The sequence below is a fragment of the Pseudorca crassidens genome, chromosome 10 (genome assembly GCF_039906515.1).
Source record: "Pseudorca crassidens isolate mPseCra1 chromosome 10, mPseCra1.hap1, whole genome shotgun sequence".
NCBI lineage: Eukaryota > Metazoa > Chordata > Mammalia > Artiodactyla > Delphinidae > Pseudorca > Pseudorca crassidens.
The window spans coordinates 65,984,202-66,005,889 of NC_090305.1; the positions used below are offsets into that span (position 1 = coordinate 65,984,202).

A 21,688-nucleotide genomic window follows, 5' to 3' on the forward strand; every position below is an offset into this window, starting at 1 on the left:
TTGTTTTTCTCTTTCTGACTTACTTCACTCTGTATGACAGTCTCTAGGTCCATCCCTGTCTCTACAAATGACCCAATTTTGTTCCTTTTACGGCTGAGTAATATTCCATTGTATATACGTACCACACCTTCTTTATCCATTTGTCTGTCAATGGGCATTTAGGTTGCTTCCATGACCTGGCTATTATAAATAGTGCCGCAATGAACATTGGGGTGCATGTGTCTTTTTGAATTACGGTTCTCTCTGGGTATATGCCCAGTAGTGGGATTGCTGAGTCATATGGTAATTCTATTTTTAGTTTTTTAAGGAACCTCCATACTGTTCTCCATAGTGGCTGTACCAATTTACATTCCCACCAACAGTGCAAGAGGGTTCCCTTTTCTCCACACCCTCTCCAGCACTTATTGTTTGTAGATTTTCTGATGACGCCCCTTCTAACCGGCGTGAGGTGATGCCTCATTGTAGCTTTGATTTGCATTTCTCTAATAATTAGTGATGTTGAGCAGCTTTTCATGGGCTTCTTGGCCATCTGTATGTCTTTGGAGAAATGTCTATTTAGGTCTTCTGCCCATTTTTTTTTTTTTTTTGCGGTACGCGGGCCTCTCACTGCTGTGGCCTCTCCTGTTGCGGAGCACAGGCTCTGGACGCGCGGGCTCAGCAGTGCCGCTCCATGGCATGTGGGATCTTCCCGGGCCGAGGCACGAACCCATGTCCCCTGCATAGGCAGGCAGACTCTCAACCACTGCGCCACCAGGGAAGCCCTTTCCCCCCTGATTTTTAAGCAAGGAGATGTGGGAACACCACAAGAACTACGAATGCTGCATTGCACCCTAACGCACAATGACCACGCCTAGTTCCAAAGACTTCTTTTAGGACCCGACTGTCACTATTAGACTGTCCCAGTCCTAACGCAGCTTCAATGCAGGATTAAAGACATGCTGCAGCTATATTATATTTTAAAGATTTTAAGTATCCTTTGTTGGCGAATTGTCTTCGTTTTTAAATGACTGCATAAATAGGACCATTTTATATTCAAATTAAACTAGGTTTTAGTAGCAGATTTATCCTAAGATAAAAACGTTGGAAGAATCAACAAGGGGAAACCCACAAGGAAGTTGTGATCCACTCAACATTTCCATAAAATATGCTGTGTGCATATTGGGCAGTAGTGCTGTCCTGTTAGCTACAGCAGCTTGAGAGGAGTTGGTGGTCAAGGAGGGCTGGCTCGAGTGGTACTGGACACCACTGCCTTCCCACGGTCTGCTGAGAGGCTCAGACCACCGCCGCCAACCCCTGGGAGAGGCGTGGGGTTATGGTTTCCTCCGTCCGTCCATAGCGGCTGCTACAAATAGTCCTGTGCAAGGAAGCAACCAGCCCCAGCGAGCTCCTTCCACTTTGACCTGTCAGCCTCACAGAAGGCCGTCACCATCGTAGTGTGGCGGTTATGCGGAGTGTTCGTGTTATGGGCTTAAACACACAGCAAAGCTGCCATGAAGCCTGAAACCTTCAGACACCTCCAACTGTCTTTCTGCTTTAATAAATGAAAAGCTGGCATCTGTGTTTTGTGGTTGTAATCTTTCAGCAGGTGTGCTTGGTTTTCCAATTCTGAGTTGGCCTCATTGGCTGGAGCTTCCCGTGGGCTCCAGGTCAAGCATGGGCAGGAGCATCACCCCATCCCACCCCTGGATCTCTGTCCATCAGTGCATTTGACCTCTCTACACTGGAGCTGCTCCTCCTCCACTCTGGTCAGCTTGTCTCAAAGTGAGGTCTGGTCACGGGGCTCTAAGTGACTTTGAGAAAAGGGATATAATCAGGGCCTCCAGCACCCACACCTCACACATTTTAGATGCTCCAAACAAACCTCTCTTCATTTGACAAATGTTTACTGATTGTTTACTATGTGTGATTAACAAATATTGTGGCTTTAGAATTATCATCACAACCAAGACATGGTGCGTCTGCAACACAGTTCCTTCTGCCCCATTCCATATGGCCCTCCTGTTACAACTGCAGTCTAAGCCCAGCATCCTCTTGGGACATGGACTGTTTCTCTAGTCAATTCTGTATTATTACTACAGACAATCCAAATAGCTGATGTCCCTTTCAATGTTTGTTTTATAAAATCCTATGAAAGACATGCAAATGTGTTTCTCCAAAACAAGACCCTTTATGAATTCCTCTCTGCTCTTGTACACAAGATAAGTAAAAAATCTCTGTGGTTAATGGAGAGGCACCAACCGGATGTCCTTTCGTGAAATAACTTGTAGGGAACCTGGTCAGCACATAATGTCCAGCTGCCAGTTCCTTCAGGTCTGCCTCCGCTGCACAGCGCAGCCCTGGCCAGAGCCACGTGACCCAAGGTCCATTCCCCTGCGTCCAACGCCTGGAAGGGGGGTGTGGAGGGTGTCAGCCTGTCGGGGGTGCTCTGATGGGCAGCATCTGCTCCAGAGCTTCCTGCCAGGCTGGCAACACCTGTTGGGTTTGCTTCTCAGTTTGACTCCTCCCTCTGCCCAGTCCTGTTTCCCCCAACTTCCCTTCTTAGTTGTTGATCCCTAATAGACATCTTGCCCCCCAAATTCCAGCTCAGCATCTGCTTCTAGAGAAGGCAGCCTGCAACAGTCTTTTCAGGGGTTGCCAATTACAAGAGCGCATTTGAGACCCTCCGGGTAAAGAACACGGGGTGTCCAGAGCTACAGAGAATTCTGTGAGCATCCGTCACAGAACTCATCTCAGGAGGCTGGGAGCACGAGCCTGCCTGATCTTAATTCAACCCTCAGCAGACCTTTGTGCACACAAGCGGCCTGCCAGGCCCCGCGGGTACAGGACAGACAGTCTCCCCTCATGACCTTTCAGCCGTCATCTCCTGCTTGCTTGCTCTGTACCAGGTAGACATGGTAACTCACCCCATTTTACAGATGAAGGGGCTGAGCTTCAGAGATCAGGAACTTGCTAAGCATCACGCCATTAGTAATCGGCAAGGCTAGGACACGACCCTGGGCATGTCTGGCACTCAAGCCTTGGCTTTTGCCCATGATGCTGTCCCGCCTTGCCTGACATGGTCAGACATATCAGCCATTGCTTTGGAGGGTCGACCAACAATTTTCCCAGTACCAGGTTGAGTACCAGGGGATGCAAAGATGGATCGCACAGCCTTGGCCAGCACTGCTTCATATACCACTGCACACAAACTCTAAATGATGACATGTGACAGCCGAGGCTGTGCTGAGCCCTCCTCCAAAAGTGGGCCATGCAGGAGGACCAGCACAGGACAATGTCATCATCCTCACAGACTCAAGAAGGTTCCTCCCTGCTCCCTCTCCCGGGCTCCTCCCCAAACACATGCAGTTGTGGAGCCTCAAATTCTGTGTGAAGGAGCCACAGATTCCGCTGCAGGTCTGCAGACGTGCAGGTCCAAGGAGACTGCACCCAAACCTGGCCAGACTTCCGGACACCCACCTGTCCTCCTCACCCCCCTCTGTCCCCACCTGTCTTTCCTAGCTCCTTTCTCACAAACAGACTAGCCCATCCGCCAGCTGAATGCCACCAAGTGTGTCAATACCACATGGAACAGAAGAATCACCCTGCCAAGCCCTACTCAAACTCCTGACTCATAACATCATGAGATATAATAAAATGGTTATTATTGTTTTAAGCCACTGAGTTTGAGGTAATTCGTTATGTAGCAGTTGATGAACAGAATGCTGAGAAGCCAACAATTTCTGGTGTTAGTCTTTCAGAGTCAACACAATAATGTGACCGTCCCGGGTGAACGCCCCGGAGCATACGGCAAAGACCCAGCATTAAAGAAGAGGCTGGACGAGGTATCAGGCAGTTCACCCTGCAGTTCTCTAGGTGACTGTGGCTGGATCCCCACCAGTCAAGTTTCCTACCCCGCCTCCTTAGGTCTGTGGTCAAGCACCACCTTCTCCTCCAGGCCTTCCCTGCCCCGCCTCAGTCCTCCCCCACCGCCCCCCACCCCTGCTTTTGTTGTTCTCCACAGCTCTTAGCACCACCTGATACACAACAACTGTAAACTCCACAGGGTAGGGATTGTTTTTCTGTTCTGTTCATTGCTATTTCCCTAGCACCTACAAGAGGCTTCACACATGACAGACAATAAACGTGTGTCAAATCAATCAGTGGCCCCTCCAATTTCAAATATTTGGTTTCATGAAGCACCCATCCTTGTGAAACCCTGTATCTTGGGAAAATACAGCAATTGACAACAATACTTTAACAACCTCATTCAACAAAAACTTACGGAACATTTTCTACGTGTCAGGCACTGGGCTTAGGTGATGCTGAGCAAAAGCAGACACAGGCCCAGCGCTCATGAGGCTCACAGTCCACAGGTGACAGACCCTAATCAGATGGTCACAAAGAGATGGTTTTAAGACGCTAGAAAGTGCGTTACAGGAGGCTCTGACCTACTCTGGGGATGGGAGACAGGGAAGGTTTCCATGAGAAAGTGACATTGAGCTGAGAGCTGAAGGATGAGCAGGAATCACCTACAGGAAGAAGGGGAGGGAGGGTGTACTGGGAGGAGGGAGTGGCACGTGCAAAGGCCCTGTGGCACCCATGCCTATGCCAGGCTAAGTACTTAGGAAAGTGTCCCTGCCATTGAGTTGGTTCAGGTTATCTCCACTCATGTTCTTTTCTTTTTAAACTCTTTAATTATGGAAATTTAAAAACTTACATAAATGTAGAGAGAATAGCATAATGAACCCCCACATACCCATCACCCAGCTTCAACAGTGATCAACATTCTCTCCATTCTTACCCCGCCTATACCACCCACTCTCTTTTCTTCTTTCTTTCCTTTTCTCTTCACTCTTCGTTTCATTTGCCCCCCCTTCCTTCCTTTGCTCCTCCCTTCCCCTCTTTCTTCCTCCACTCCTACCTTTCTCCCTTAGCTCCTTCCTTTATCTTTGCTAGAGTATTTTAAAGCAAATCCAAGACATCACATAAGTTCCCTCAAAAATCATGCTCTTATCCTTTCAAAGCTCCAGATATAAACAAATGAATGAATGAATACTGGATGGAAACTTCCTATGTGGCTGAGCCACTCCTTACCAAAGGGACCAAGGGAGGTACAGAGACAGCTGGGAATGAATGAGCAGACTCTAAAAGGTCTCACACTGTGGGCGACACCTTCTCAGTGGGACTAACAATCTAGGGAACTCAGAATACCCTGGGAGACTACCAAAGGCGGAGTGAGCCCCAGTACTTTCTCTCGTTCAACTTTTGAACCAGAAAGCCTCTAAGGGCCAGAAGAGATCTGACTCACTGAGACAGTGTGGGACCATCAGCTCTAATCCTCATTGGTGTCACTGAGGCAGGGAAGTGATTATCACAGCTCAGGAGCTGAAAGAAGACTTTGGCTTCTTTCACTGTTGATTGGAGGTTATGAGCGTGAGGGAGGTCAGACTGGAGAGAAAGGTAGGGGTTTCCTCAGACCCAGATGATGAATTTAGATTCTATTCCGCTGCCAGGGATAAGATATTTAAGTGGGAGTGTGACTTGATCTAACTCATGTTTTAAAGATCTCTAAAGCCCCTGGGTGAAGGAAGGTTGGCAGGGGTTCTGGGAGTGGGAAGGAAAGGGTAGAAGCAGAGAGACCGATCAGAAGGCTGCTGCAGTTGTTCAGGAAAGAGACGACGGTGGCTGGGCTCAGGGTGATGGTGGCAGAGGTGGCGGAGGAGGTGGATGACTTTGAGACTCATTCTGGAGTAGAAGCAACAGGCGTGGGTGAGGCTGAGAGAAAGGAAGGAATCAAGGATGAGGTTTTGAGCTTGAACTTCTGGGTGGTCGGTGGTGCCACCACTGGGGAGGGGAGGATTAGTGGAGAAGAAGACTGGGGGTGGATCGAGTTCCATCTAGGGCCAGCCTAGCTCTCCACGCAAGATTGGAGTTAGAGAAAAGATGCAAATCTGGAGGTCACTCACATGAAGATGACAGTCATGCCCATGGGAACTGCTAAGATCAAGACAGACTGGAGAGGACGAGGGCTGAGGGTAGGGCAGGATGCGGCTCTAGGAACCCACTATTAGAGGCTGGATAGAGGAGGAGCCTGCGTGGGGGACCAAGCAGCGACCACTCAGGTAAGAGAAATGGGAGAGAAGTGTCACTGTGGGAGGCAAGCAAGGGGGATCAAGGAGGGGTCAACTGTGTTGAGATGCTTAAAAGTTGGAGGATGAGGGCCGGGAGCGTTTCTGGACTTGCCTCCGCAGCGGCTGCCTGTGGCCTCGATGTGAGTGCCTTCTGAGGCCTGATCAGGGCAGATTAGGGCTGCGTGAGAAGCAAATGGGAAGTGAGGATGTGGAAAGGGGATGTATAGACAACATTCATGTCAGATCTGCTGTGATGAAGTATAAGGGGTCATCCAATCAAACAATTTTTTTGACACGGTGTTCTCTTTTTGTCTCACTCACAATTAAGTGAAAGGAGTGCTTTTAGAACGCGCTTGTACTCTGTTCAGCTATGTCCCCGTTACTGCTGCCACAAAGCTCTGCAGTATAAAACAGTAACCGTTTACTGTGCTCCCCATTGTGAGGGTCAGGAATTTGGAAGGGGATTGGCTGGGCGTGTCTAGCTTGAGGCCTCTGGCTGCTGTCAGATGCTGGCTGGGGGTGTGGTCACCTGAAAGCTGCACTGGGAGGGTCAGGCCACTGGGCCAGAAGCTGCGCTGCCTGCCAAGTAGGGTGCCAAGCCATGGTCCCTCAGCACAGGGGTCTCACATAGCAGCTGGCTTCTCCTGAGCAAGGGTCCAAGAGGACCAGGGGCAAGTTGTATGTCTTCTTCTGACCTGGCACCAAAAGTCAGTCACATAGCATTACTTTGGCTGTTCTCCCCAGTCAGAGCAGTGCCAGGCCAGCCCAGGTTCAAGGGCGGAGTGGCCCCAGACCCACCTCTTATGGGAGGAATGTCTAATAACTTTGGGTTGTGTTTCACAACCACCAGAAGCTGCTATTCTGTAAATTACCTTGTCTTCAATGATCCCAACCGCTCAATCCCTCAACTACCTAGCTGACTGATACCCAGAGAGGAGAGGAAAAGGGGCTGGACAAGGTGTATGCAGAGAGCTTTCTTGGTAACAACAGCTATCACATTTCTGAGTGGCTCTTTACGGGAAACACTCCATAAGGCCCTTTTTGTCCTTATGTGGTTTCCACAGCATCCTTATGAAGTACCTACTGTTATGTCTCCCATTTAACAGATGGAGAAAGTGGGGCACAGAGTACCCCCATCACCACAAGCCATAGCTAGCAGGTAGTGGTACCAGGAATCTATTCATGCCTTCTTGATACTAGAATCCGACCTCCTAGATACTGCTATACTTTTTCCCCAACAGGAGTTCAAGTACTTTTGTTCCAGTGGTCAAACTCCCACCATGGAGCCTAGGAATAGCTCTCTTCTCATGTGGGTCGAGTCAGGATGGTACGGTGGCCCCAGATGGGCCAGCCCTGAGCTCGGGGGAGCAAGAGGCCTGATCAGATTGTGGCTTGCTCCCAGGCCCTCCCTTTCTGGCTTCATGTGGTCATGCTTACAGGAGCAGTGGCCCTCTGGTGAATGTAGGAAGAGATGAACAACTCTGTTATGACTTGAGCTTGGAGGAATTGGGCATTTGGTTGTTTACTGGGAAACTGAGATAACCATAAACTGAGGTGAATTTGTTCTTTGGATAAATTAGGTTTCAAATTTTAAAAGTTAAACTGGCATGCGGTAAAAACAATTGTATGGTACAAAAAGTTATAAGAGAAAAGTAAAAGCCACCATGTCCAAAGCCCAATTTCCACAGGCAGTCATTCTTCAACCCACCCACCTTGAACATGCTCTTTCCTGTGTTTTGCTGTCACAGACAATGTGTCCATGAAGAGTCTTGTGTGTATCTTTGTGCACAGGGATGAGTGGATCTGGAGAAGGCCTGTATTTTCCTGAAGGAGAGTGAGAATCGGGGTGGAGGGGGAAGTGCAAGAAGGGAAGATCGACTGACTCTGCGGTAGAATGATAGCAAAAATAGTCCGAATTCTCCACCCCTTGTCCCCAAAGCCTTTACAATGTGACCCTGCAGTTCCTCCCATCAAGGAGTCGCTTTCCCTATACCTTGAATCTGGGCTGGCCTGTGACTTGCTTTGGTCAACAGAATGTGGTTGAAGTGAGGCTGTGCACTTCTGAGACTAGGTCTCCCAAGGCTTGTGTACTCCTTGCTCGCTTGGAAACCTGCCCAGCAGGCATCTGAGCAAGCCTGGGCCATCCTGCTGGGGGAATGGGAGACTGTGAGGGGCAGAGCACAGTCGTCTGGCCAAGGCCATGCTAGCCCAGCCAGCCCCAGGGGACCAACCAACTGACCACAGACATGGGAGTGAGCCCAGCCAAAGCCAGTGAGCAGCCAGCCAGCCCTCAGATGTGAGAGAGCACAGCTGAGATGAGCGGAACTGCCTAGATGACACACAGCTGACGGAGGGCAGACACATCAGTGAGCCCAGCAAGAGTGAGTCCAGAAGACCTTCTAGTCAACCTACAGATGTGTGAGCGAAATAAATGCTTAGTGGTTTAAGCCACCGGTTTTGAGACTGTTCATTATGCAGTGTTACTGTGACAATACACAACTGATAAAGCCTCATGTATGGAAGACGATACACAGTAAGGGTCTGAAGGTTAAGAGCTGCCATAGCATAGCCTGGTATACGGAAGGTTGTTTTTTAATCACTGGAGAATCTATGTTCCAGTGAAATGGTAACGGTTTGGAGAAAACTACTCCCACAGCCGTCTCAGCCTAGTAGTAACCTCTTCTCCAAATGGTTCTCACTTATCAAGTTCCCTGGGTCTTTGGTTTCCTCATCTGGAAAACGTGGCTGACTTACGGCAAGAGCCTATTAAATTAGATATGCTGCTATTAATTATATGTTATTATTAATAAATCAGTGCTGCAATGAGATGATCTTTGTATTCTTTTCCATGAAGACCTGCCAGAACCCAAAGGTCCTTAACCTTTTTTTTCCCCTCACGCACCCCTCTGACAATCTGACAAAGCCTATAGCCTCCTTTTCAGAATGTTTTAAAATGAATAAAATACAATAAATAGGATTATAAAGGAAACCAATTACACTGACGTATAATTCTCTAACTATTAAAACAGATTTGTGAACTAGTAACACACATGCCTCTTTATGAACACGTTAAATAAAATCTACCAGCGGGCCTAATGACAACCTTCATTTCACAGTGGAAATCAGCATAAATGATATTTTGAGCGTCTGCAACAACTTTCGTGTAACTTGAAAATATCTGTCATTTCCACCAGTGACCGAGTCACAGGTCTTGCTAATACATACTTGTGTGGCATGTAGTCTATATTCATAATTGAAGGAAGACCTACATTTTAATTAGATAATAGGGTAAAGACGTCATTTTCCAAGTTCATAGACCTTCTGAATTCTGTGTATGGACCAGCTTAAGAACCCAAACCCTTTGGTACCAAACTCATATTTCTTCCTCTAATTCTTAAATTGTGGACACATATGGGACTGCTTTGGATTTGGGGAAGGGAATGTCTTTCCATTTACAAATGACGCCAGTTAACAACATGTCCCTTGAATACAAATACAAGCCATAAAGAAGAAAATTATGGTTGTAAAAAGATTTTACCTGTAGAATAGTTTCATATCAGGTGATTCATTTAGAAATATCTTCCTCTCCAAGAATGAAATTTCCATCACTGCATCCTAGTGCTTGGATCGGTAGATTGAGGGATAGGTCCTGGTTCCAAGATTTGAGGGTCACTGGTAGAGTTAAATTAGAAGACATATCCATTAGCTGATTTTGTCCCTTTCCTCAAGTTCTAACCAAAATGGTGACCCAGTAGTGATCATCAATGACTTTCTGGTGTGGTCCATGGATCACCTCCACCAGAATCACCTGGCCGACTTGTGAATGAACCAGACCTGATGAACCAGAGTTGATGCGGGGAGTGCCCATGACTCTGCATTTTAATATGCCACCAGGTAACCCAAATAAGAGGACTTTCTTCTAAGCAACTCTATGCTACTTGCTTTGTATTTACTGACACTTAATAAATGAACAGTTTGACTCTGGAGCAAAATTGAGCCCTGGGTGAGTCTTGGGCTTTTCCTGATAGCTTAACACCTGAACCCTTGATCCTAAGGAGCCTGTGTGCCTGATCTGTGCCTCACGGGTCCCTATCCCTCTTCCACAGGGTCATCTTGGGGGTGTGAACGTGTGATCCTCTTGCTGAGAACACCCAACAGTCCTGTGGGGTCCTTGCTGGTGGAGAAGGGCTGTCTTTACAAAGACCTTTGGTTCTACATGTGGACCCTGTGTATTGTGCAAAGGCCACTTGGAGGGCTGACCTGCTGCCACACGCAAGGGCTGTTTTGTGAAAGCACGTGGGGGCTTGAAGTCAGCCTCCGAGACAGAGGGACAAATTGGATTACCTTCTCCGTGTCTGCAGTCACTGCCTTTGGTGTCTGTTCCGTAAACCTGCCATTTCCCCACTGCTCCTTTCCTCCCACGAGAAAGGCGGCTTCTGCTAAGCTGGCCTGCGGTGTGGCACCCCTCGAGGCCTCCTCCGGAAAGGCCCTCCCTGCTGCTGGTCCTCTTTTCGGACCCCTTCTTCACTCTCCTATCCTTTCACCCTCCCCCACCCCCCACCCGCTTTCCTTTCTCACGCCAGGGAGAAGACAACGCCTGACCCACTGACCTGGCAGACGGATGTGTGACCTCCCAGGAATGGTGTCCTTCTCTCCTTGGGGCTCAGTCAGAGGCCACCTTGGGAGTGGAAAGCTGGGAGGCCTCCCTGAAATCACCTTCCCTTTGAGGATTCTGTGGAGCCACAGGCCCAAAGCCAAACCTGCTCTGGAAATGAGGCCTTCCTTGGGGAAGGGCACTCACGCTTCTCAGCGTTGGCGAGGCCTGGCTCCCTTTGTTCATTTTTGAGCTAAGAAGACAACGCATTCCAGGCTGCAGATGGGGCTGCCAAGTCTGCGATAACCTCAGCACGAACGTGCCAGGAGGTGTGAGGAAACTACACCAGCCTCCATCCTCCCCCAGAGCTCGGGGGATGGGGGAGGGACCAGGAGACACACATCAAAGACCAGAGGTCGGCAATCACACTTCTGCTCGGCTTTACCATCTTTCTTTAGAAACCAGCAGGTGTGGAAAAAGTAAAAGGCTGACCTTTCTTTCAACCCTAACCCACTTTGAGCGGCTTTCATAATAGCTCGGCTCTCCCCTGGGTTTTGATGGCTTCGGCTTCAATCTCTCCCCCCGAAAAAGTCCGTTTTCTCATCTCGGGCGACAGGTTTCACCATCTATTTGCTTTTCAGATGTGCGCGGGTGGCGGGCCCCACTCGCCAGATTTTTCCCACGCATCTTCAAACCGAAAGGGCTGACCCTGCAGACAGTGTCCTTCTGAGTCACCTGGGGAATCTCTACGTTCTCCAGCACCACTCGGCGACCGAGCGGAAGAGGCGTGGAACCGAGTGCCACGCCGCGTACGGACGAGTGCCACGGCGCGTACGGACGCCGAGATGGGCCAGAATGCCTGGAATCGAGTGGGGGCTGGGAAACCCTGGAGCGGAGGATTGGTTTGGTCACCTTGGACTACTCAGCGGTTCAGCAGGTGGGGTGAGGTGCACAGGGATTCTGCCACGAAGGATCCCAGCCCAGATAGAGCAGCCTGCACATCCATGTGTCCCCGTCGGTTCTCCTTCTAGGCCCAGTCCACGTGGCCACCTGAGTCTCGGGAGGGACTGTCCTATTAATAAAGAAATCCTTCTGCTGTGCTGTTTTGGGCACTTGGATAAACCACTCTTTTGTTACTGGACAGTAAGAGGCTTGACTTGAGGGTATAGGGGGTTGTGAGGGGTCGGATCTAGTGACCAGCTCACCTCCATTCTCCCCAAACCTCCCCTGCAGGCTTGCCCTTTGTCCTTCTCTGACATGGGGGTTTGGGGAGTTTGTCTCTGGCCAAGTTGGCCGGTGGGATTGTTGATGGCTTAGAGCTGACCAAGGCACCGAGTGTCCTCGCCGATTCAGAGGCTGGCGAGCGCTCTCGTGCCTGGCACAGTGCTGGATGCTGTGAGGTGAGGCAGAGGGAGATGAAGATGCAAGAAACACAGGTCCTGGCCCTAGTGGGAACAATCCGATTATGGAAAGTAACTTATTCCTGAGTAACTGATGAAAGATGAGGCCACAGGAGAATCCGGGGGGCAGGGGGAGGGTTGGAGGGAGGTGGAGGGAAGGGGGACTGGGAGGGGCTCTGTGGGGCACAAGGCACTCAGGAGAGGTGAGTGCAGATGGACTGCCCAGCCTGAGCTCAATCTGCCCGGTGGAGTGACTGGGACATGCACCTCGGGGCCTGTGTCCAGGCTCTTTGCTGATCCTCTGTACTGCCTCGTGCTGGCAGTCTTGCCCAGATTTATATCCAGATTCACTAACTGTGGTTTTCGGTCACCGTGACCTCCTCCCCCACCCCATTATTCTGGTAAATCAGGTCACTCTTTGCTCTGTGCGCTCTTTGAGGACCAGGGGAGGGCTGGGGAATTTTGCTGAACGCAAAAGCTCATCTGGCAGAGGGCAGTGGGTTGGTGCATTGCGATGGCTCAGGCAGGTCTGAACACAGGCCTCAGAGCAGACTGTGGGTCCAGATATCAGGCCATGTGGCAACCGTTCAGGGCAGCTGCTGGCTCAGGCCCTTTTGAAAAGTCATGGTACAAGACGTGTCCCAGAAGGGCAGCTCGACCCCGACTCTGCTGTGGGCAACTTCATCGCTTGCCTTATGTCTCAACAGAATGAAAGATGACACTACTGTCAATGACATAGTGTTTATTTAAATCCTGAGGTTAAAAATAAAGACATTCCCAAATGGTGCAGCAGATGCTATAAGGAATATGTTTTGGGATACAAAAGTTCATCACCCCTGCTGTGCAGGTAGCGTGTTGACATTTGATGTGCTTCTGGGTAATTCTTTGGCAGATAAGAATGCGATGGGTTTCCAGACCCGCTATCCCATAAGGCTGCAAGAACTGAGGATTAGTCAATTAAAGTGCAATTCCGATTTGGAAGCCATCCAACTGAGGCTTCACTGTTGCTCTGCAGCCACCAGGGGCAGGATCATCTCTGGATAACACTCGTCCTAAGGTTCTAAGGAAGCCTTTTTATCAGAAATGCCTCCCCAAATTTAAAGATGTACTTTATTATTTTGAAAAAGTGCTTAAGAGAGAAAAGGCATTAACTCAGTCTTTCCTGTTTCCTTGGAAGAAGCACAATGAAAAGAGAGAAACTTACCCAAGGTTCCACTGAAAAGTACATTTCAGGTAAGCATTTTGTAAATGTGGATGGCTGACTCCAGTCTCTGGGCAACCCTTGGTTCTGAGCATCACAGATGGTGGCTCTGCTGATTCTCAAAACCTCTGAGTCAAGGATGGGATTCTCCCATGTAGAGTCACCAAGGTGGGCTTCTGAAATTGAAACTCCTATAAAACCATGGCAGTGGACATCTCACCAGTATCATAAAACAGATTGAGATTTCATCCCCAAATGGGGATTTCTTTTCATGTGAGTCTGGAATGACTTCACCACCGAAGGTGAGTGACAACTGAAAACTGCCAGAAAAACCATCCCCTCTATTTCTGAACTACATAGTGTAGCTTTTCATGTCTACTTTCTAAACCCTATGTGGTGTTTCAGTTCCAGATTCCTGCTTGAGAATTTCCTTGCCTGCTCTTGGTCCTGTAGACCTGGAGTAGGTGGGCTCCAGCCAGAAGCGCTCTGCAGAGGCCACGCTTCCTCCCCAACGCCCTTCCTTGAGGTTCATGAGTGTGCCTGACAGAGGCTGTGTTCATGGGCGAGGGTGATCAGTGGCTTCTGAGACAGTGGTGAGCAAGGTGGCTGGTATCAATACTAAAGAGTGACGGTTATTCAGAAAGCTGGGCCATCAAGGGGCTGCTGGGGTTTTGTTTTTGCTTTTAAATAGTGATCTGAGACCCCAAGGATGTTTCCTCCTTCTTGACTTCTAGTGTAATTCAGTCTACTGGGTGGAGCCACCACTTTCAATAGCTGTCCTTCATTGTCGTTTGCATTACAAAAAAAATACTGCAACCCAAAGCCTCAGTAAAATTGGGAACCTGTTTAAAATAAGAAAGCTATTTATAGAAGCCATACCTAAATATGGCTGCAAGCATATCTGCAGCCATACATATTCTCTAGCCGCATAGCGCACAGCAAACCTGAGCGCGCACAGCAAAGGAACAAAGGACAAGAGTCCATTCAACACAAAAAATAAATATGCTGCAGAAGCGGGGTGTGACCGGGGGTCGGGGGGCAGGTCTCTGAACACAGCAAAGGCCTTTTTGCACAACTGCAGTCACCTTTTGTTGTGGGGCCACTAGGGGCCCACGCGCTCCTGCAGCAGTGGCTCTGGGTTGCCTTCACAAGAGCCAAGTGATTTTTTAAGCTACAGTTGGGCTGAGTGACAGAGGTTCAGAATCGGCCTCAGATGGAATGTTCCAGGCCTTTCGCAGGAAACACATCAGCTACTCTCGAAACGCTGGTTCTAGCTGCAGGTGACGGTGGTGATACCAGCAGAAGGCCATCAGCTTGGCCAGTCTCCACGGTATCCTGGGAAAGCTAAGCACTCAAACCAAGATCCCAGACTGCTCTGGGTTTTGTTAGTTTCTCTCATGTGGTAGACTAGCTACACCTGACTATCCAAGAGGGTGGGTGGCTTTAAAGGCAGGATAATTCGCCCTGGAACAACCTATAGGCTGTGTGGCCCCCTGTGAGGACAAGCACGAGGCTAGGAGGTCTCTGGGGGCCTGGCTATTTCCGTTTTGGTGCTGAGCGCTGTCAGGACCTTGCTCAAGGAGATGCTAGAGACGTGGCTTTCTGCCACAGGCGGCTGCTCCCAGGAAAGACAGCACAAGAGGTCCAGCTGTTCTCTGTGCTAATCTCTCTGAAGGTTCTGTTCACCATGTCCCAAACCCCACTTAAAGTGACTGGGAGTGCCTAAGTCTCCTGTTTAAATCAAAGTTCTGAATCGATCGGCAAAGTCATTTCCTCCTGCCCCTGCCCCACAAGTCCTCTCTGCTGGTGCATGGTGGGTGTGGGGTCTGAGCTGAACTTGGCCTGGGGTTCCTGACCCATTCTCCAGCTCTCAGAACTGGTCAGACCAGGCTTGTGAACCACGAGATAAAGCTTAGAGGTGGTGTGGCTTGGCCTAGTCACCAGACTAGCTGGAGGGCTGGCTGGGCCCAACACTCAGACCCACAGTCACCCTGCCCGGCGCCCTCTCCCTGTCCCCAGCCAAGGTGGGCTGCTTTGTCAGATGTTCTACTCACTGTGAAAAGTACCTGGGACCTGACTGCCCTGTGAACAGGGCACAAAAAGGCCGTCAAAGGTGAGCCCTCTGTGGTGGGAAGAGGGCCACAGAGAACAGGAAGACTGTCTCCTTCTCTCGTCCTGGAAAAGGACAGAGGATTCATTTGCCCCAGAGGGAGGCAGCTCACAGGTGTCAGGTGCAGGCTGAGCAGCAGGAAGTGGGCAAATGGGGTGTGGGGAATCTGGTAGGTGGGGAGGGGGGACCAAGAGGTGTGCAAAGAGCAGATTCATGAATTATGCCTGTTGACACTTGAGTTACCAAAGACTTTTGTTAAGAAGCCCCAATTTTTAAAAGTGGTTCCTACCCTGATTTATGATCTTCAGTAAACATATCTGCAGGTGAGGCAGAAGCTCTTATTGATATAAACAAAGACAGGCTGTCGGCTAAGGAGTGAGCCCTATAGGCTGATGCACAACCCTGCGTTCTGGTCATGGCGTTGACATTACCCAGCATCTGGGCTCTGGCCGTCCGTAGACAGACAGCACTGCAGGCCCTCAGTAGGTGGGTTCTGTTCCCTGGATTAGCTTCAATTCTGATTCTTAGGGTGATGTTTTGAGCCATTGAGAGGTCTGGCTGAGTGAAGGGCTTTGCTTGCGGACAGAATTGCCCAGACAGAAGGGCCAGGAGGCAAGTGCAGCTGGAGGACCCTCTGAAATGGCTGAGTTCTGGAGCAGCCCTGGACTCACGGGGCAGGAAGGGACAGGAGCATGATGGAGGAGGCTGGTTGGGATCTTCGGTGGGCCCCTGGGTGCCCCGACCTCCTTTTCCTGGGAGGACTCGAGGGCCTCACAGGGTCTGGCCAGGGCATCCCAGCTCATGGTCACCCATGATGCGTGGCCCCAGGCTGGGCACAGGGGGGCCATGTCTCTCCCTGAGCAGAAGTTGGGATCCTCTCTCGCCTGGGAAATTCTCCACAGGAGGCCTGGAACCAAGTGTGCCCCCAGGAGAGGCCAGTGGTCTCCTGAGTCTTTGAAACTTTGGCATAGTGTCCCTCTGGGTGTGAGGACAATGGAAACGTTGCTTGAGCCCTTAGAAGCCACAGGGCTAAGAGTGACGTGCGTGGTGCTGAGTGCGAGGAACCCAGCTCCAAGGGCAGCCAAGGGCCCGCTGCACAGTGGATCTTGATGGCTTCAGAGCAGCTGGTTGCTGTTTTTTGGGTTTTGTAAATGCTTTATGTGACAGGAGAGGAAGAGTAGTGTTTCCTGTGGGTAATGGGAAACTATTAACATCCACGTGCTTGAGGCTACGGGAAATCACTTCCATCGTAGATCACAGGCCGGTCAACCGTTAAGTGATAAAATACTTTCTTGGAGACAAATCTGAGGAAACAGAAATGGAAAAGGAGGTGTTACCTTGAGGGCTAAAAGCCCGAGGGGCAGCAGCTGCAGTGACTTGGCACGGCGAGTCTTTGTGCAGAGACCTCTGCTCGGAGGCTGGGGCGTCTTGCAGAATATGCGGACTCTTCCAGGCCCCCTCACCCCCACTTCCTGTCTGTCTAGGAGAGACATCTCCCTGCAAAGTATCAGGGGTCTTGGGACACCGCCACAGACTTTCCTGGGGCTTGGGCGCAGAAAGGCCCATTTGGTCTCACACTGTGAAGCCCCGCCCCCGCTTGCCTTGCTGCTCTGAAGCAGTCCCGGGGGCCTCCGGGGTCTAGGTGGTCTGGACTGCACTGGGGGAGTGAATGGAGCAGGCATGGAGAGGACATATACGGTGGAAGTGAGCCTGGATTTCTTTCTGCCTGGGCATCGAAATCCATTTTGCTGTCCATGCTTTGGAAGTCTCGAGTTGGCCCCTGAGATGACCTCAGTGGATTAAGGCCAGAGTGTGTCACTGCACCACAGCCGCTTCTAATGATAACTGCGGGCCAGCCTGGGGCTGCACTCTGCCCTCAACATGCCTCTACCGGCCTCTCCGTCAACACACAGTGGGGCTCTGTGAGGTAGTAAAAATGCTGGCTGCCACATCAGAGGAAACTGGGGTTCAACTAAAACCCACAGAGGGAAGAGCAGAGCCTGTGCCTGGCTGGCCTCCACCCAGTTTCCTAACTGCTGCCCCAGAGGGGCTGAGGCCCACGTCCAGTCCGAAAGCAGCTCTCTGGACACGCTGGGCCTGTGCCCGAGAGTCCTGCTAACTCAAGGTGTGTTCATGTTCATGGGGGGTGGGGGTGGGGGGAGGGGAAGGAGTGGGGCAAGGTGGGAAGCCCATTCTTCTAACCTCTCCCTTGGTAGATGCCCACGGCCACAAGCCCTGAGAGTTCAAGGCCTGGAGGCGGTGAGGGGGTGGCACTCTAGCTTTCCCTTAGAGTGTCCTATTAAGTTATTCCCAGCCTATTAAGTGGGCTTGGAAGGGCGCCCATGTGGAGGGATGTGGCCGCTAGCTCAAGGTCCTGCTCAGAGAGGATGTGGCTGGGTGCTGACAAGACAGGTCTTATAAAAGAGGCAAGCCCCAATTAAGGGCTTATGCTGAAGCAGAAGACATAAAAGGGACAGGTGCCCAGCAACCTGTCTCACGTCTCCATGACGTAGGCCCCTGGCTCACAGCAGATGCTCAACCAATGGTGGTCCTCTATCCTACTTCCTTTCTTGGCCGCCCCTCCAGCCTTATCTCCCTACATCCCCATCCTCCTGCCCCGCAAGCCCTACACTCCTGGATCTGCATCTGGTGCTTTGAAACAGTGCTTCCCAAAGATGGTACCTGCTGCTCCACTCCCATGACAGGAGGGCCCAGGGGCCTCACCTCAGAGCTCTGGTCCTCACAGCTCTGGTCTCAAACTTTAGCCTTCATTCCTTCGCTTCTCTCTCATCCATCCATCCATCCATCCACCTAATCCTTCCACTATATTTACTGGGCTCTTCTCTGGTCTGGGCAGTGGGAATCTGGACAGCAGAGAGGCAGAAGAGCGTCCCGGGTAAGAGCCTAGAGTCTGCAGCCTGGCCACCTGGGTTCAAATCCAGCTCCACCACCAGCTGTGTGACTTGGGATTGTCACTCTTCTATCCTTCTGGTCCTCAGTCCCTTAGTAGTAACACAAGGAGAAAGACAGTCCCTATTGCATGAGGCTGATGTGGGGCTGAAGTGAGTAAGTAAGAGCGGAGGGCGGAGAACACACCTGCCGTGTGGCGAGAGTCTGTAAGTATTAGCCTGTGTGTTACACAGTCTATAACAGACACTGGAACACCAAGGCATAGGTCTAAAATCAAAGAACTACTGATGATAAGCTACTGATAATTAAATAACTTCTTTTAAACATCCACCTCTGTTCTTGGGACCAGGTGCCAGGTGGATTCCTCTGGATGCTGATGAATGAGGTGGCCCCTACCTGGAAAAGGTGTTGTCGAAGATGAGCATGTAGATGCCTGGTGTGCGGACCTTGAGCTGGCCCTGGATGTTCTCCTTGTGGGAATTGCATCGGGTTGTGGGAATGAGCACCTGGGAGACAAAGCAGATAGGAAAAGTGAAACAGAAGCTGAGAGGGCACCATGGATCCTCTGGGCAGACTCTGTATCTTGGAGAAGGAAACTGAGGCCCAGGGAAGCTGAGTGCCTGCCTCGTCTAAGGTCACAGCTGAGCAGGGTTGGGGCTGAGATCAGCCCCCAGGATCGGTGGGGTACCTTCCACATGCCCTGGGGGGGTCGATAACTTGAGATAGTGGCGAGGCTGTAGACACGAGTTTCATCCAGAATCATGAATTGGTCAGCATCCCAAAAGAATGGTCCTCCAGCCTCCTCTGACCATGGCCAGTGACAGAACGCTCCACCATCCAGAGGAACAGCCCCCTTCTGGCTTCAGGAAGGTGAGGCTTATTCTAGGTGAAATCCTGCCTGGCTCTTTCCTTTGCGCAGGTGCTGCTACCCTTGGGGGTCTCACAGGACAGGCCGAGCCCTCTTTCCACACTTTGTGAAGCTGCTGGGCCCCAGGCTGACCACCCCTGGCTCCACCCGTGGCTTCTCACTTGGCCCCAGTCGGTCCATATGCCTCAGAGCCCTTTCATCTTTCCAAGTCTCCTGCTTCCTCTCTATCTCCTCTGAGAATGAGAAATTAATCCCAGGAGACATTTATTTTCTAAGGGCCTCACTGTCAGAGGCCAAATCTGAGCAAATGCTGTGAGCTGGACAGGGCCAGGGCTGGGGTCTTTCGATGGCCAACCTCTTTCCCATGGGCAGAGTCTTCAACCTGTTAGCCAGCTAAGATACTTTAAAATTGAAGATATGACAGGAATGAACACAAGAGCCAACCAAAATTAAAAACATTTTTTTGAAGGGACAAGCACTTAGAGACACTTAGAGACAAGACCCTCTAAGGGGTCTTAGAGGGTCTTGTCTCATTAAGCATCCATAAGCCTCCCATTTGGGACTACATATAAATGGTCACGCAGACCATGTAACATCTCAGCGACGGGTTCCTAAGGTGGTGAGCTGCCCCACAATGTAAAAATCTTCATTCTCTACAAAATTAAATGTTGCTCCTTTTTTGGAAATTCAATTTTTGTTAAATTTAGTTTTAATTTTTTCCTATTAAACATTTTTCAACCTGTGCAAAATGACTGACTCCAAAATAGTTATAAAGATGTGGTTACTTTTTCAACTCAAACTTGAATACAGCTACCTGTTTCCTGAAACACTACATGGTGGCCACAAAGTTCCCAAAGTGAAGTAAGTTCCCACAAAAGGCTCTGCTGCCCTTAAGGATCTTGTGGTTTAATGGTGACAACAGATAAAAAAAACATTCAATTATGTTGGGTGAGACTGTCACGAGGGGTCTACCAGGGAGGGGTGCCTATCCCAGCCTCTGGGTGGGAGGGAGGAGAGGCAGAATCAGGGAAGACTTCCTGGAAGAGGCAACACTGAGCTTGGACAACTTAGCTAGTTATAGGGAGCTCTGGCAGCTCCAGGCAGCAGGGACAACATATTCAAAAGCATGGGAGAATGGCTAAGATTTACCCTCTCAAGTAACAACCAAAACCAACAAAATATACAAAACAGTTTTTAAGACACTGTACATCAGGCAATGATGGACAGTGATCTGTGAGAGAACAAGGTGAGCCCTGCAACTGCCCTAGTTTACTGCTTTGAGAGGAAAAGAGAACAACAAGCAGATGGAACAAATAAAAAACAGTAAGATGAGAGACTCAAACCTAACCTTATTGACAATCACATTAAATGTAAGTAGGCTAAACATCCCAATTGAAAGGCATGTATTATCAGGTTGGATAAAAGCAAGCCCCAACCCCAACATGCCTACAAGAAATACAATTTAAATGTAAAGACACAAAGAAGTTAAAAGGATGTAAGAAGATATACCATGTTAACACTAGTCAAAAGAAAGAGGGATTGACTATATTAATATCAAAGTCGATTTTTACATCAAAGAATGTGGCCAGGGACAGTTTCATAATGATAAAGATGTCAATTTCATCAAGGGGACAAAACAATCCTAAACATTTATGCCCCTAATGACAGAGCTTCAACACATATGAAGCAAAAAGTGGTAGAGTTACAAGGAGAAATAGAATAAATTCATAATTATAGTTGGATATTTTAATGTCCCTCAACAATTGATGAAATAAGTAGGCAGGAACTCAGTAAGGAAATAGAAGAACACTATCAACTGACTTGATCTAACTGATATGTATAGAACACTCCACCCAACAATAGCAGAACACACATGCTTTTCAAGTGTACTCGAAACATTCACCAGGTAGGCCATATTCTAGGCCATTAAAAAAAAAAAAAACCCCAAAACTTACATTTAAAAGGATTCAAACTATACAAAGTGCATTTTCTGACAATGGAATTAAGTAAGAAAGAAAAAAAAGCAGTTGCCTGGAAAATCCCAAAATATTTGGAAGCTAAATAACATATGGGTCAAAGAGAAGTCAAGAGGGAGATCCCAAAGGCATGGGCGAGAGAGACAGCACACAGTATGTTCCTGACACCACAGTACATGTGCTCTGGCAGGAAGCTGGTGGTGGTGAGGGAGTAGGACGGGCCCAAGACAAGCCTGGAAGGGACAAAGATGCATGAGGACCTACTATGCGTGGGCTCTGTGGCAGCTGCTTCTTATCTCATCAAGTTCCATTAATGTTCTACAATATTTTAATTCCACTGGGGACTGAGAATCCTGGGAGGCTGGGTGGTTGGGTCTGTTCCCGTGATGCATAACCTAAAAATTCTGAGCCTGGCCTAAGATACTTCAGCAACCACATGTAGGAGGAAGTGCTGGGGAGAAAGGCTTGCTGTTTACACAGGGACGCCTGTGTGCCCCGCACCTCAACCTTCCCACACAC

The 21,688-nt window shown here is 49.7% G+C and overlaps 1 protein-coding gene across 4 annotated transcripts in view; it reads right to left on the bottom strand.

Moving 5' to 3' along the window:
* Positions 1 to 12,831: 12,831 nt before the first annotated feature.
* Positions 12,832 to 21,688, bottom strand: part of FYCO1 (FYVE and coiled-coil domain autophagy adaptor 1) — an 85,761-nt gene continuing 76,904 nt past the window's right edge. For 3 of the 4 annotated variants that reach the window (XM_067754108.1, XM_067754109.1, XM_067754112.1), the window contains 3 exons: positions 18,722 to 18,831; positions 18,140 to 18,279; positions 12,832 to 16,719 (listed from right to left, as the gene is read on the bottom strand). In XM_067754108.1, coding sequence (XP_067610209.1) covers positions 18,177 to 18,279; positions 18,722 to 18,831 — 213 coding nt within the window. In that variant the 3' untranslated portion in view covers positions 12,832 to 16,719; positions 18,140 to 18,176. The remainder of the gene's footprint in view (positions 16,720 to 18,139; positions 18,280 to 18,721; positions 18,832 to 21,688) is intronic. The other variant, XM_067754110.1, reaches the window with a different exon arrangement.